We start from the raw sequence: 16,035 nt of genomic DNA, 5'->3' as shown, positions 1-16,035 counted from the left end.
GTGGAAAATTATTATTATTATTATTATTATTATTATTATTATTATTTTTTATTTTGAATAGACTATTTAATTTAAAAATCAACAACTAAGAATTGTGATGTTTTTATTTCATGTCTGTTAGCTTGGAACCCACCTGTATTTATTCTAATTCTGTTTCTTGTACTAATTAGTGTTCATGTGGCTCAGTGGTACAGCATTGCGTTAGCAATGCAAAAGGTCATGGGTTCAATTCCCAGGGAACACATGTACTGGTAAAAGAATGCACTGTAGCCTGAATGCACTGTAAGTTGCTTTGGATATAAGCGTTTGCTAATAATTATATATATATATATATAATGATGTAAAATTTGGGATGAATACTTTTTTTTTTTATTCTTCTTTTAAGTTTATTTTATAGATTATGATTTGATGGTGGTTTGATTCTATCAGCTTCAAACATTCAGCATCTCTCTGTCTGAATAGTTTTAGTACAGAACAATTGTTAGTTAATATTTGTTGATTTACATTAATTAAGCATGTACTGTGTTGCTTTAGCAACAAAGAAACATGTCCGCCTGTCTAGAATAACGCCGCTAGACACCCCATCAATAAAAAACCTCTGCTGGCATGAGAGAAAGAGAGAAACAAACAAAGAGCATTTCAAGGCTTAAACATGAAAGATTATGGCTTTATCATAATCCTCAAGCTAGTTTTCTATCTACCTGGTCGACATGAAAAGCAGTGTTAGATCGATGTGAGGAAAATATCAGAAGCCGATAAGCTGGGATTTTATGACTTTGACTGAAGTTTTAGTAATGCAGATACTCATATTGCATTGCATTTTTTTCCTAACGGTGAAGCCCAAGGCTTCTGATTCACAGTCCTGGAGGCCACAGCTGGTGCTTTGACTACTTGTCAAGCTTTGACTTTTACAAGGCTGAAATCTTCTGCCTTTGGCTCTATAATGGATCTGATTTCAAACCAGAGGGCAAAGAACTGACAATTATTGTTACTTTTTATTATTTATTTATTCTGCTCTTTCCTTCATTGTTTTTGTGGTAGGCATACATAAGAGTTTGGAGATCTCCTTTACTCTCTTTTAATGCAGCTTTTGACGATGATCTGGCCTCAATCATACTGTTGACAGTGTTTTGCAGAAGATTCAATCTGGACACATTAATATGTCCTCCAGCAGTACAAGTTTTCTATTTTTCCCTATCAATCAACCCAGCAGCCTGGAGGTCTCCAGTTCCTTTGTAGTGCTGTTCAGTCATAAGCCCAGTATTCCGGAACACATGCAAATACACTGAGCCTTTGTGGACTTAATTACACATCATTGGGGCCTGATGCACCACATGGGTCTCTTCAGAGCGAGTCACGGCTATTGTGTACTGTGATTTGGCCGAAATGTCAAATTAGGTCTTGTGAGGCCACAAAGGAAAAAGCAAAATAGGCAGCAAAAAGAAATGACATTTCGTGTAAATTGCTACATGCACCTTTCTACCATCCGGTTGCTAAATCTTAATAAATACGTGCTCATCAGGTCCTCTTAATTTGCTGTTTATCTGTATTCACGGTCTGGACTGATGTTGTTGCTGTCGCTAAATTGCATCGTTCACAAAATCAAATTGAAAGTGTTGTGAATGGATGCATATGTATTGATGAACACAAACACGGTTATTGTCTTGATGAGTGGTGTATGTACTCTAACATGTGTGATAACTCAAAATGTTTGGTTAGTTTAATGTTAGATTATGTAAGTTACTTTTATGTATGGTTAGCAATTTGGTAACACTTACAGCCTTTGTGTAATGAATTATAAAGGGTTATTAAATGCTATAATGCATTATAATTGTTGATAATGTGCATTGTAATACATTATATCTTGTCGTAAATAATTATAACCAAATTTTAAATGCATAGTTTAACAATGAATCGATGTTTTAAAATGTATTAAATGTGGTTATAACGCATTGTACAATCTCAGAAATAATTGTAAGGTGCATTAAAAGGCATAATTAATGCATTAAAACTACTTTTCTAATGCGTTATACAGTATGTGTCTTACCGCAATTTTTAATCAGTCAGTCCTGTGAGTGATAAACAAATGTTCTGATACAAGACTCATCCACACAAATTACACAAATTTCCTTTTGTCTCATGCAAAAAATAAAAAGAAACACAAGATTAATCATGATTAATTGTTCCAGTGTTACTTTATTATTTTGAAGGATTGGGAAATGAAATGAAAGTCTGCGTAGCACCTGAAGCACACGTGTCCTCTAGTTAAGAGTCTTAGACTTGCAGTTACAGCAGAAAGAACAGACAGTAAAGCCCAACTGTTGAACTCTAGACCTGTTGCCCCAGACCTGTGCTGTTAATCCAGCAGAGGAATGCGAGGAATGAAGCCTGTTAAAGTTTTACAGTGTCAGACCTTTAGCCTCTTCACCCTGAAGTTTTTACTACACTTTAGGAAATGGAAAAGCTTTTTTCTCTCCCCATTTCCCCTTTTGCTTCCCTCTCTTGCTTCATTCTCTATCCATATGTTGGCAATCTCCAAGGTCCTCCTTTTTCTCTCTTCCACTTGCTTGTTCCCTCTCTCTCCCACACCTCACTCGATCATTCTGATTACATCCAAAGGGAGCACCAAGTGTTTTGCAATCAACCTCTCTGATTTAAAAAAAAAAAAAGGTTGTATTTAGAATAGGAGGGATGCTGTGGGAATCCACTATTGTGAGTGGAGTGTGAGTACTCCGTCACCAAAAGCCCAAAAGGAAACACCAGCAGCCGGTGGAGGAAAATTAGCCCAATCCTTTTGGGCTCTGATATATGGTGCACATCTGGGCTGCCATCCATTGTTTTCAATTACGACTTTAAGCATGGCCTCCTCTGTGCCGAGCAATTCTCCCCCTCTGTTTTTTCCATAACCCCCTTTCTCTCCCTCTCCGACCAATTACACAGTGGACAGGTGTCGTGTAGCGCTAACAGATTGGCCCACCCGCCTCTGTCTATTTTTCTCACCGCGCTTCTGGAGCTTTCAGCATAAGCTTCCCGGTGACATTTATGACAACACACTTTTTTCCCTCTTCCCCCTCTCTCTCTTTGTCATCTGAATGACTATGAGACATGAGGGTGAGAAGTTCATCATGCAGTCAGTCATGTCTAATGAACGGTTAGACCCACTTCCAACACCCGTGATTTTGACAGGGGTTTTGCATGTAATTAGTGAGCGAGAATCGCGAGGTGAATGTAAGTTATTAAAATGCAAGAACCTGCACAGCTTGAACACTTTCAAACATTTCTGTATGTACTGCACTGTATAAGTTGAATCACAAATTTTTGCTCATTTTTATTGTATTACTCTTAAAGTATATGCCATATTTAAAGATCCCATGAAATCCAAATTGAGAGTTTCAGTATATAGCTTTGTTTTATTTTATATTAAGAAAATAAAAAAAAATCCAGAAAAAGAAAATGATTGTGCGTTTCTATTTTTATTTTTTAATTTATTTCATATATATATATATATATATATATATATATATATATATATAAATAAATAAAATAGAAATGCTCAATCATTTTCTTTTTCTTAATATAAAATAAAACGTAAAGCTATATACTGAAAGTCTCAATTTGGATTTCATGGGATCTTTAAATTTTACAGTTTTTTGGAGTCACAAATTAAAAAATTTAAATGATCTATAATTTGCATTTAAAAATGCAATTAAAATGTAATTTGCGATCTTGCAGGATGAATTAATAATCTATGCAATTTTTGTTTGCTCTTTTAGTTGACACAAATCTTTTTTTGTTTTCAGATATCATAAAGCGCAAGTTGCGACGACGACCGATTTGGGGGCGGGGCATCATCAGGAAGAAAAAGAGCTATAAAAAGGAGGAGGAAGATGAACCGGAAGAGGAGGAGGGAGCGGACGACTCTGCTGCAATGGTGCAAGGTGACGCTTGTCTCACCCAGGATGAGTTGTCCTGTGATGCCACAGAGCTCCATCCTGACAAGCAGCCACTCCAGGCCAACGGACACATCCTCTCCACAGAGGAGGAGAATTCCTCTGAGCCGACAGCCACTCAGGACCCTCAGGGCAAGGAGGAGCCCATCAAGACCCCCTCAGAGGAGGCTTCCAGCAGTAAGGAGGCCACAGCAGTCCCTGCTCCTCAAGAGTGTGTGAATGGAAATGAATCTATGGACAGTGTGTACAGTGAGGCTCTTGATAAAGAAACCGTAGTAGACTCTATTAATAAAAATGCACTTGAAGCAGAGCATAATGAGCCTTCTGCCCCAGAATGCAATGCCGAGGAGAATGTGACCGCAGCAGAGGGGGCGGCATCTGACGGTGACCATGAAACAGAAGGTATGGCATAGGAAGACTTCACAAACGCCAAAGAATTAACTAAGCATATATTTTCATACATTTAAAATGTTAATGCACTGAATTTAGAAACGCACAACATGACAATAAACAAAATTCTATATAATTTTCTCCCGTATGCAATTGTAATTATATAATTAAAACTGTCCAGAATAACATTTAGTCTTAACAGATGTCCATAAACATGCAGAACAGATGAATAATTGCTAGTATTAATAGTCAACCGAACGGTTAATCACAGTTTGGAGAAAAATGCTCTGTTTTTGGACTTCAAAACAACATCTGTTTAAGAGCGTTACTCCTGCTGAGAGTTAAATACACCAACCCTGCGGACTCGTCTCTTCATATACTTCTGCAAACGTGCCTGTCCTTCACCAGGTGTTGTCCGTTTCTGGTGTGATGCGTGCTCAGGTTTGTTTTTTTTCCATAGTGTGACTTTGCTTCATTTTAATAGGTTCATCAAATGGGAAGAATAAGTCTGACCAGGCGTCTGTCGGACTCGAGGAGACTGTGGAGCTTCCACCTCCGGCTCTCGTGGTTGACCACCAGCGACTCAAAGTGAGATGAATATTATTGTTATCAGTCATTCTTAAGAACTGAAATCTGTTTTAATACTTTAGGAAATTGCAAAGATTTTTTCCCCCACCTCTGAAACCGATATCATTACCCACATCAAACTTTGTAAATGTGGTCTGTGATTATCTCCAGTAATTGTTCAGAAGTAACATCCATCCATAAGCACATCCCATAAGCGCTCTGTGCACATTAGCGTACTGTAGCTGTGCTGTTATGTACCGATCTCAGAAGGAGGGAAATCACTCCAATCATCAAGTCATTTTGGAAAGAAACTCATCAGTGTGTGGAGACTGCTTCATCATCATCATCATTAGGCTGTTTAGGCCATTTTTGGAAGCATTCATTCACTCTCATTCGCTGAGTCATTCATTTCCATTTAATTATTTGCTATCAAGTTAATCAAATTAGGGCGGCAATCATCATTTTTGTTTCTCTTGTTACGAGCACATTTGTGCTACTGTTCCTCTCTAGATAGCACCAGTGTGTTTTCAGAAGGGAATACTAGTTTGCATACTATGTACTGCTTTTTTACGCTGTATACAGCCTATTTATTTATTTATAATAGGATTTATAAATAATTTATTGAAGCTTGTAATTGCGATCTAACATTTTGGATTTTTTTCCTCACAATTTTCACAATTGTGAGTTATAAAGTCTAAATTGGGATATAACTCGCAATTGTGAGTTACGAAGTCAGAATTAACATTTATATCTAAGTTACAATTCTGAGAAAATGTCAGAATTGTACGAGCACTCACAATTGCAAGAAAATAGGAATTCTTGAGTTACTTGCGAGAGTCATGATTGTATATCAACTTTTGAAGGATACAAATTAGAATTGTGAAATAAATCTATTACTATAATTGTAAATTATTATTATTTAGATGGTATATGAAACAGTATCATATTTTTAGCTATTATTATTAATATATTTTTAATTTGTATAGAAATCAGAATGGTATGCAACTCATACAGTAGCTATGCGTTAGTTTTTATTAATTTAGTGAGTGGTGTTTAATTATCCTAGGAGAAATAAATAATGCAATTCAAAACAAAATATAAATATTGATGGTGATGGTGATATTTATTATGCATTTTTTCAAATATAGTAAGTTATCCATTCGGAACACACCCTTAATGTGACTTAATATGCTGCACTTCCTGTTTGCTAGCTAGCGAGTGAAATATGTGTGAGACTTACACTTTCAAACGGCAAATGGCAGGCGTGCTGAGTTTTGTTCTCACCAGCACCAGCGTGCCAACTGTAGTGCTCAGACTGGTGACCGGAGCATCTGAAGAAGAGAAGACGTCCCAGTCGACTCTATCGCATGTCGACAAGCGTAACACCCCACCGCCACATCGTCTATCACACCATCATCACTGAAAACCCCCCTGAGGAGCCGCCGGTCGCTGGGCTGTGCGAAGTGATGGGGGGGCGAAGGCCCGGAAGCACGTGTGGCACTAATCCACCAGCTTATTTGTTCATTTACCCAGAAAGGGCTGATATCTTTAAGAAACAGATCGTGAAGTGACGGATGCTGTGAATAATTGCTTTTTCATCCCGGGCTTATGGAACAAATTGAATTGCCGTTGAAGTGGGGTGAGAGTTGCCGTTTAAACAGGTATCTCCTGTTTGGGGCGGCAAAATGCCTGACACATATTAGGAATGAAAAGTGGGCTGTTTTTTCCTGTGCTTCATTCATATTCATTGACTGGAGATGCGCTCATTATTATTGACATTTTTGCAGTGCAGCACGGCCCTCAAATAGGTTTGGAATTAAAGGGCCGTCACAGGAAACTATGAGCTTCATCTTGCCTTGGTGGGGTTTTTTGCATCGTAAGAAGCCAGCATCACATCATGTGTCAGTGTGTGGATGCATAATAACACTGAATATAAAGACCACAGAACAGTGAAAAACCACATTTGGGAGGGCTGTCTCCTCCCTGGATCTTTAATGTCATCATGGCCATTTGGCTCCATCGCTCTGCTAGAAGACTTACTTGTCTAAAACTGTCTTTGCCTTGGACATATCTGAAGGTTTTACGTTTAATGTTTTCTTAAAAGCATGCTTATTATAGCATGTCAAGCTTCATGTCTGCTGTTCTCATGACCAAAGAGGTCGGTCCGTTTTCAGCCTGACATGTTCCCCGTTTGGTTTTCTCGCTGGGTGAATGTCAGGAAACCGTCAAGAACGTGTCCAGTGCACATTTCACCACAACATCAAACAAAAAAAGGAAACAAGTTATAATATGCTTCAAGAAAATGAAGCCTATTTATTGGATAGTTTTATATTGTGATATCAATTATTATTTACATTTTTTATTTTATTTTTTACTTTTTTATTTTAATATTAAACCTTTTTAGGGGGGAAACAATGTTTTATATGGTTTATACTACATTAGCTCCTTTAAGTCTTTTAATTGTGGGGCACATCTGATGCATTTGACATGCACCCACTTAATTTCTGTATTATTTTTATTGATATTTTTTCCTATTGATATTAGGTTTGTTGTATTTATTTACTTATTGCATGTATGACTTAAGGCATTAATGACTCATTTGTAGCGAATTTTACACTAAATATAAAATAAAAAGTGCATTATATAATAAATAACATGCACAATTTTATAAATAGATGACGGACAGACAGATAGACAGAATAAAAAGTAAGCAAAAAAAGGAACAAAAACTTTGCAGTAATGATTCAAAGTATATATATTATGCAATTCTATAATATAATGTAAATTATTTGTTTTGTCTCTTGGTCTTGTGAATAAAAAGTTAATATTAATCTGATTTCCCCGGCTTCAGATGCGTGTTCAGATTGCATGCAAATTGACTAAAAGAACTTTGTATTGTCAGTATAATTAAGTTAAATTTGATAATTATCCCTGTTTATATTTTCCTGATTTCAGCAGTTTATTCATCAGAGAGTGTTTTCAGGCAGTTTTTACTTCTGCTCTCTTAGCAACACCGAATGTTTAAGTGTGAAGAGAGCTAAAATAAATTAGCTCTTGCCTCAACTGATGGAAGACACATGCCAGGAAATAGATCTTGCCAGCTTGCAACACTTCCTTTGCTATGGTACAGCGCTAGCCAAACATAAACGCATGCTATGCTAGGATACCATTCGCCTAAACTTAAACGTGTTTGTACATGTGTTTGATATATTTGGCCAAACTTACCAAGCTGAAAATTACACCCGAACCAGACAGTTGAAAAGGCTGTTTATAGAACATCTTTCTTAGTATGGGAGAAATTATGCTAGTCATCTTTATTTAGACATGAAAATGGTGAGGCATTACGCCATTATGTGCTAATGATTTGTAGTGGGTCCATTGATTCTGGTGTTTTGGTGCATTTTAGTACACAAAGTAGATGCACAACCATTACAAAGAAGCCAAATCAAAAGGTCACGCCAGTTTGACGATATCTCTGCTTTACTCCTGCTGTCACTGGAAATGACAACAGGAGAGGCAAACATGTAATTGGTTCTGATTGGCCGAACCCTAACCCTCGTTTTAGAACAAGAGTTAGTGATTTGACATTTTGACAGCACATCAAGCTGTGTAAGACATTACTATATTTGGCAGTTCAAACCGTAAGTCTGTGTTTTTAAACTTTTGTAAAAAATTTAGTAGCTAGTACTGGGCTAAATTAGTTTGATGCGTGTCACATTAAGCCCAGAGGCAATTGATTATGTGTCAGTTGCTAAAGCATTGGATGATGCAAAGACTCTTTACAGCACAGACTCTTAACCCTGTATGGAATAGTCTGAAATATTATATTTTTCTTTCATTTTCAAACTCAAGCGTTTTAGACTTAAAATAAAAAAAAATATTGCATGTGTTTTTGGTGTATTATTATGTGTATTATTATTTTTATTCTTTTACTATTTTACTTTAGTTGGCATTTTTTAAATTTAATTGGCAATGTGCATTTTGGTCATTTTGTCTACACTTAAGAACCAGTGGTGCCATTTTTTTTGTGCACACAGCTTTAGTCCATTCGGTTTGTTTTATAACACAATGCTTTCTTACACTGTAGCTTCAGATGACAGGGAATACATTGAATGGGTTGTTTGGACTACTTTTATGTTTTTTTTTTTTTTTGTGCTTTTCATTTCTGGGTGAACTATTCTTTTAATATCTGTGCTCTAAAGTCTGCTTTTCTATAGGAATAAATGAAAAATCTTTTCCATCACAGTGTGAAATAGTAATATTACTCAGTGCAGCACAATACAGCCTTATGTGTCTCAAATTAATCTCAAAGGTTTAATTTTGCTCAGTTCATCCTGTGGATCTTCCACAGCAGTTGCATCACTTCTTCCACTTCTGTGACTTGACCATTTCAGCTTTCAGTTTGTTTCAATAGAATGTATTATACATGTTCTGCAGCTGGAGCACATGAAAGATTTGTATTAAAATTAAAAACAGGCAAGTGTGCGTCTCTTTCTCTGAACATTTCTACCTTCATCACAGCCTGTCTGATTCTGGCTTGCAAAATCTGAATCTAGCTCAGAAAATCCGAATAAATTATTTAACAGTATTTATTATTTAACATTATTTGTAACTTAATATAGCCCTCAGTTTTAAGAATAGTATTGGTTTCATTATTTAAGGATTTTTAAAACTTATACATAAATTATATGTATGCGTAAGTATAGTAAACTGTGTGTGCGCATAATAGAATAATTTATTTGAATTACATCAGCTTTAAAAGCATTGTGTTCAGTGTTCATCAAACCAATAGTATATACAGTATATTAAGTATTTTATTGCATAAGTCAAAAAAATTCTTTTTTTTAAGCAAAGAAGTTTTAAGAAAATCAGCTTTTACTGCAATGTCAATCTGTCTCGACCTTTCCTTAAGCAGACTAAGAGTTCTTACATTTTTTTCATTTAGTTTTTACATTGCAAAATGTTTATAACTTGCTGACCTTTGTGTATCTGTGTAGGCTAGTGAAACGATGGTTCATCCAGCAGTTACAATACGGATATATCTCTGGATGTTATTAAAGCAATAATCCCCAAGAAGCCATGGTTTACAGTGAATTTATAACCGCGATTAAGAAGCGGAGTATATAATTCGGTTATTCCATATATGACGTTTTGGAACCAGCAAAAGAGGCGTTGGATGAAATGCTTAAGAAATAATCCTACTCACAGTAGCGTTTAAAGTACAAAAAACGGATGAATCCTTTTAAACACATCTTCTGATCGATGTCTTGAGGTGTAGTATAAGCGAAATAATTGACTCCGGGCCATTGAATTATTAGAAAAATCTAATAATTCAACAGCCCGTCATCAATTATTCCTTGAATGCATCTCAACCAATCAGAATCCAGGACCAGAACTATCCGTTTTATAATGTTATGTAGGGTAACCTGGACATTTCTTGAATACTTTATGGAATAACATGTTTTTGAGGCTTTAAATTGCTGTGAGAATATCAATCTTCCCATTATTTGAGTGGCTTGTTCTCCGTATCACACCGACAGTGGGATTGATGTCTGGGCCGGTCGGGTTATTACAAAACAAGTCTTCTAGTGAAAGTCAAATGGACTGTGTGAACAAGTCTTTTAAAGCTAGGATTACCGTTCTATTCAGGGTTGATGGAGGGGATCTGCCATCCATGACCGTTCTCCCACAGTCAGTGATACTGAGACGAAGCAACGACCCAGAGAAACCGCAAGCTCCACACTTTATCCCTGTAATTGACACGTTAGTCAAGTGTGATGTTAACTAATTATTTCGCATTTTCTCCCGTCATTCATAACATTCTCCGTTTTCTAACAGTTTTAAGAGTTTAAAACGCATTCAAAAGTAATTCAAAATACCAAAATTCTAATTATACAATTTATGTAATATGGAATATTTTATAATATTTTATACGTGGCATATATGCTGATACATCTTGCTAATCTGCTGCTAGTTATGAAGTAAAACAATTTTTTACCATTTTTACCAAAGAAATCTTATGATAGCTAAGGACACAATTGCATGAGCATTGATTCTGCACTATTTACTCAAAACTGTTGTTTTTTTTTTTCAAGTTTTTCTCACCCATGTATTTTGCCAAATTTTCTCACCACTGCATAAATAGCCAAAATGTGTTTTTAACCATTTCGTCTTTCATTTCAAATTGAAAATCACTTTTAAAACAACAATTTAAAAGTATTTATTGAACGCTGAACATTTTTTAACATTCCAGCAGACATACCATAAAAGCACAATTTACTGAGTTACTGTTTTGAGCGCAGATATTCCTCACACTTTGGATTTTGAACCCTGGCTACCATGCAGATAGCGCCACAAGCTCGTGGTAACAGTAACCAGCAATCACCATTTCCTCTTCTCATCGAGGACTTGTGTAGTACTAAACAGCCTTTTACTGTCGGTGCTTGTAATGTCTTTCTCTGACACTTAAATGCTTCCACGCTGTCGACATGTTTACTGCATTATAAAGCATCTCTCACTCTATATTGGTTGCTATTTGATTTGGGGAAGTCGTGGCCTAGTGGTTAGAGAGTTTGACTCCTAACCCTAGGGTTGTGCCCTTGAGCAAGGCACTGAACCCCCAAGCCGCAGCATAAATGGCTGCCCACTGCTCCAGGTGTGTGTTCACTGCTGTGTGTGTGTGCACTTTGGATGGGTTAAATGCAGAGTACGAATTCTGAGTATGGGTCACCATACTTGGCTGTATGTCACTTCACTTTCAATCACTTTCACTCACTTCACGTCATTGTTCGGTACAGTTTATTCAAACACCGAAAGAGCTTGTTTTTTTTTGCTATTTTCAGCCGAATAATTTGGGTTACAGGACATTCAGTGGATCCCTACCAATTATACATGATTTTCTCAATAATAAAGTTACTACCATCTGTGTATTACCAACTTTAGTTGTTTCTTAGGAGTGTGGATGTTTTCTGTTGTTGTGCTCTTCAGTATACTGATATTTACCTTTAGTGTCCTCCAGTAGTTTTTAATGAACACGTTTGATTGTTTTCATTGGTTCCGGGACTGCCATCGTGCTGCAAAGATAGGGTTTCAAACCTGTCTGCAGGGGATGCATTTTCTCATTAAATGTCTCCCCAAAACCAAACCCTAGTCCTCAATTACTGCCGTCCATTGTTAATCTGGGCACACTCCTTGTGCTTTGTTCATTCGGGCTCCAACCTTATCAGAAAGCAGCACTGTTTGTGTTGTCTCAGACCAGTGCAGTCTGAGTAATAACTTGTCCCAGCGCGACTTGATGAGCTCACGATTGGCCGGAGGATCATTGTGATGAACATGTCAATTGAAAGGCCACTGTGAAGTCTGAGGCGTTCTAATGAAACCCAGCGCAAAGCGTAAATACTTGCATTCTGGGGCTGCGCATGAAATGAAGGTAATTATGATGTGGCTTAATTAGCTGTCGCCCTGATCTTAATTGCTTTTGAAGATGGCTGACCTCCCTTGCTGGGCGTACGTGTCGGGAGCTCAATGTTGTCACAGTTGTTTCGTCTGCAGGTATGCGTCTGGTCAAACTATCTTCTGGAGGTTACCCTCTGGGTTAATGTTCATTTATTTTTCCACTTTTTTCTGAACAAGTGCATGTTCAGTTCTCATGTGTATATTTAACACGGCAACAAGGCTATTTTCTGTTCTGAATCTTTAATCTTAGTGCATAATTGTTTTTTTTCTATTTTTTCTCTAGCATATATAGAAGATATGTAATATTAAAAAAGGTTTTTCTCATATCTTCTAAAGTACAGTTTATAATTTTAGATTTTTTTTTTGATTTTATCTTTTTGTAGTGAATATAATTTAATTCTAAATTATTTCCCAAACCAGAAATAGCTGTTTTTTATGGAATGCTTTTCATTTTCCAGTAATCTCAAACTGATTTGTTAGTGGAAAGCCAGAATTAAAACATTTACAAATGCTTTTGTGTTATCCATGCAGACCGTTGTTGTAATTTTGCACACCTAAAGGGTCTGGAAATAATTGAAATGATAGTATTTTCTGGAGAACCGGTTTAAGCATGGTTTTATTCTTAGGAAGCCGAGTTGTTTGCTGTGATGAGCTGGTTTGGCACCTGTGAGTTTCCCTCCACACTGCATCAGCTGTCCGCTCTCATTTCCTTCACTGCGTGTTCATAGCGTGGTCTCTGGAAACTAAAACAATGTCATTAAACTTCAACTTCAAATTAAGCCTCTTCAAGACTGTTCCAGACGCCACAGTCATTTTCCAGCAGCGCAGCAAACCGCAGGATGCACGTTCATCAGCGGCTTTAATGCTTGACTGAAATGTTATTTGTGAGCAGGTGCAGGTCAAACTCCCCCACGAAAATCAGAATGAGAGCGAGACTCTGCTGCTCGTATGTCAGTGTGAACCTTACAAAAAAATGCTTGATGCCTGTGTATTTGAGGATTATATGTGATTCATTCATTACCTCACTTCCAGATGCCTGTTTTAGGACCAGATCTTTCTTGAACAAAAATTGTTCCAAACTCATGGAGCTCAACAGACAATATTCTGAAGACTTGATGTGTTTTCCATGCAGTTACAATGAAGCAAAAACAGACACAAAAGCACTATTTAAAGTTGTTCATAAACAACTTCTGTAGCTTTGTGTGAGAAGCAGATTCAAAATTAAGTTGATTTCCACGGATCATTTTTGTTGTTAACTGCTGCGAAGGGATGGAATCAGTGAGTTGAAATAAAGAACCAGTTCAGTCCAATTCAAATGAATCACTGGTTTTATGAACCTAATCATCTTTCATTAACCTTTAAAAACTCATTTGAGTCTTTTCCTCACACAAAGCTGTCACATGACTTCAGATGACCTGAAATAAGCTCATGAGTCATAAACTTCTTTCATGATTATTTTGTGTTGTTTCTGAGGTTTGAAAGCTTCCCTCTGTTCATTGTAATTGGATGGAAAAGAGATTTAAAAACAGTCATCAAAATTTCCACTACACATGTTTGGAATGACATCAAGTAAATAATGACAGATTTTTTTTTCTCTCTCTAATCATGTTTTATTTTCCTATGTTTCAGGCTCTGTTAGAGAAAGTGGTTGTGAAAAGTGACGGCTTCAGTGTGGATCATCTGGAGAGAGTTTACTCCGTACTCAGCCAGTGTATTTACCAGCACCGCAGAGACTACGACAAGACCCGTCTGATAGAGGTCGAGTGACACACACACACACACACACACACATCAATATGATGTTCTGACTTCATGGCCCTGATTTGCTAAGATCTCATATAAAGGGTCCTATTTTCTTTTGCAGTTAATCAAATTTCATTTGTTTCATGGGTGCATTTCAAATGATTTATCCACACAAGCATATAAATTGTAAATACACATAGTTTAGAGAGGGTTGTGTGTGGTAATTGTACCAAGTTTATTAGGCCACCCACTTTCATGACACAATATTTAATTAACTTTATTTATTTGATTTGATATACAATCCAATACTACATAATATTTATTTTAAATGAGTAAAACATCTAAATCCATCGGTTTTATTTTATTCGTATTTTTAGGGTTAGGGTTTAATATTCCTATAGCATGTTTGAATTTATGTATATATTTGAATTTACTGTTTAATATTTCTAAAGCATGTTTATGAATGAAAAGCAGTTATAAACTCTGGATTAGGCTATAAATATACTTAAAATGTTTTAGCACCTCTGTATGTTTTATCTCCGGTTATTTGTCGTGATAAATGCAGTAGAATACTAAATTAAAATGATCCCATTATTAACTAGTAGCTCTATGCTGACTAATGACTCGTAATGTCGTCATGTCGTGTGTGTGACAGCGGCTCAGAGGAGATGGATACACAGTGACTGAACACGGCACACTGAACAGCTGCTGTGTGTTTAAATTACGCCGGCGCACCGATGGTGGAGAGCTCTCGCACGGCCTCCTGGGAAATTATGTGCGCTGTTCTCAAATACAATAGTAATGGAAGCTGCCCAGCAGAAACAGATTAGAATTGCTCTAAGGAATTATGGCCGGCGCGACTGAAGGCTAATTTGCATGTTGTGTACCAATTCCTCTCTGAGAGGACCCTAATGGAGTCGTATTTATTAATTCCAGGAAGATTCGCAATCCAGACCATCTGGAAAAGCTGTATGCGTTTAGATTTAATCCGCCGGTCTCCGTCAGATCGCTGGATCTTTTGCAGCCGGTGGACTGGAGCTGAGATCCACAGAGGACTGCGGAAATTGAACATGATTTTGTTAATTGTTTGCACATTGTGTACTGTGCCGACATTGTTTAATTGTTAGTTACACTTTGACCTGAATAAGAATAACTATCTCAGATAAAGAATTGTATTAAATCCTTGTATGTTTTGAAAGAACGGGAAGCAGAGTCCTATCTAGATGCAGTTCGAAAGTCAGTTACTTGTTAGTCTCGTGTAGCTGCGTAGATCTACGGCTGAAGGTCTTTAATTCATGGCAGCTTTCATTGGCCAAGGCCCGCCCATGAGGCCATTTGACTGACATGTCAAACAACCAATCACAGTTTGTTTCATTTCATTTCTTTCTTTTTTTGTGATGGGGTTTGGTGCAACGTCACCGTTTCTTGGAGGAACGTTAAAGAATGCGACACACGCATCTCCCGGAAATCCTGAATTATTCAACCAATCCGATGACGCTTTAGAAACTCCTGAAGTGTTTACAATTTTGTCTTCTATATGCATCAGATGTTCAGCCGACAGTCCATGGACGTAACATCTGAGGCTGAGACGAGTTACTTGGTTACTGTTTTTGTTATGTTGCACAGGGTAGCTCCGCCCACAGCGGAATCTCATTGGTTTAAATTTCCTCTTTACAGATTCATCCAAATATAAAACCTCTTTCATTATTTATTCACCCTCATATCTGTCAAAACCTGATGTTCTCACTGTGTTTATAAAAGTTTCTACGGCTGTCATGCTAGTTTTAATGAATTATATCAACACAGCTGCTTTAATAATGCAAATAATATGGACTACATTAAAGATAATTTCTTTGTACTAAACAACTCTTGTTCACTATTTACTTTCATTTTCTTGAAGAGAGCAGCTCAGACACTCTTACATTAAGGG

At 36.9% G+C, this 16,035-nt stretch overlaps 1 protein-coding gene across 2 annotated transcripts in view; it reads left to right on the top strand.

Moving 5' to 3' along the window:
• The window catches only part of LOC113120477 (ATPase family AAA domain-containing protein 2-like), an 89,151-nt gene that overhangs the window by 69,473 nt on the left and 3,643 nt on the right, over positions 1 to 16,035 (top strand). For both annotated transcript variants that reach the window (XM_026290304.1, XM_026290305.1), the window contains exons 25-27: positions 3,801 to 4,352; positions 4,825 to 4,928; positions 13,992 to 14,120. In XM_026290304.1, the coding sequence (XP_026146089.1) occupies positions 3,801 to 4,352; positions 4,825 to 4,928; positions 13,992 to 14,120 (785 nt within the window). The remainder of the gene's footprint in view (positions 1 to 3,800; positions 4,353 to 4,824; positions 4,929 to 13,991; positions 14,121 to 16,035) is intronic.

This window comes from Carassius auratus, chromosome 20 (assembly GCF_003368295.1).
Source record: "Carassius auratus strain Wakin chromosome 20, ASM336829v1, whole genome shotgun sequence".
Classification (NCBI taxonomy): domain Eukaryota; kingdom Metazoa; phylum Chordata; class Actinopteri; order Cypriniformes; family Cyprinidae; genus Carassius; species Carassius auratus.
The sequence above is the reverse complement of the archived record's forward strand: the minus strand, read 5'-3'. Positions and strand labels throughout refer to the sequence as shown.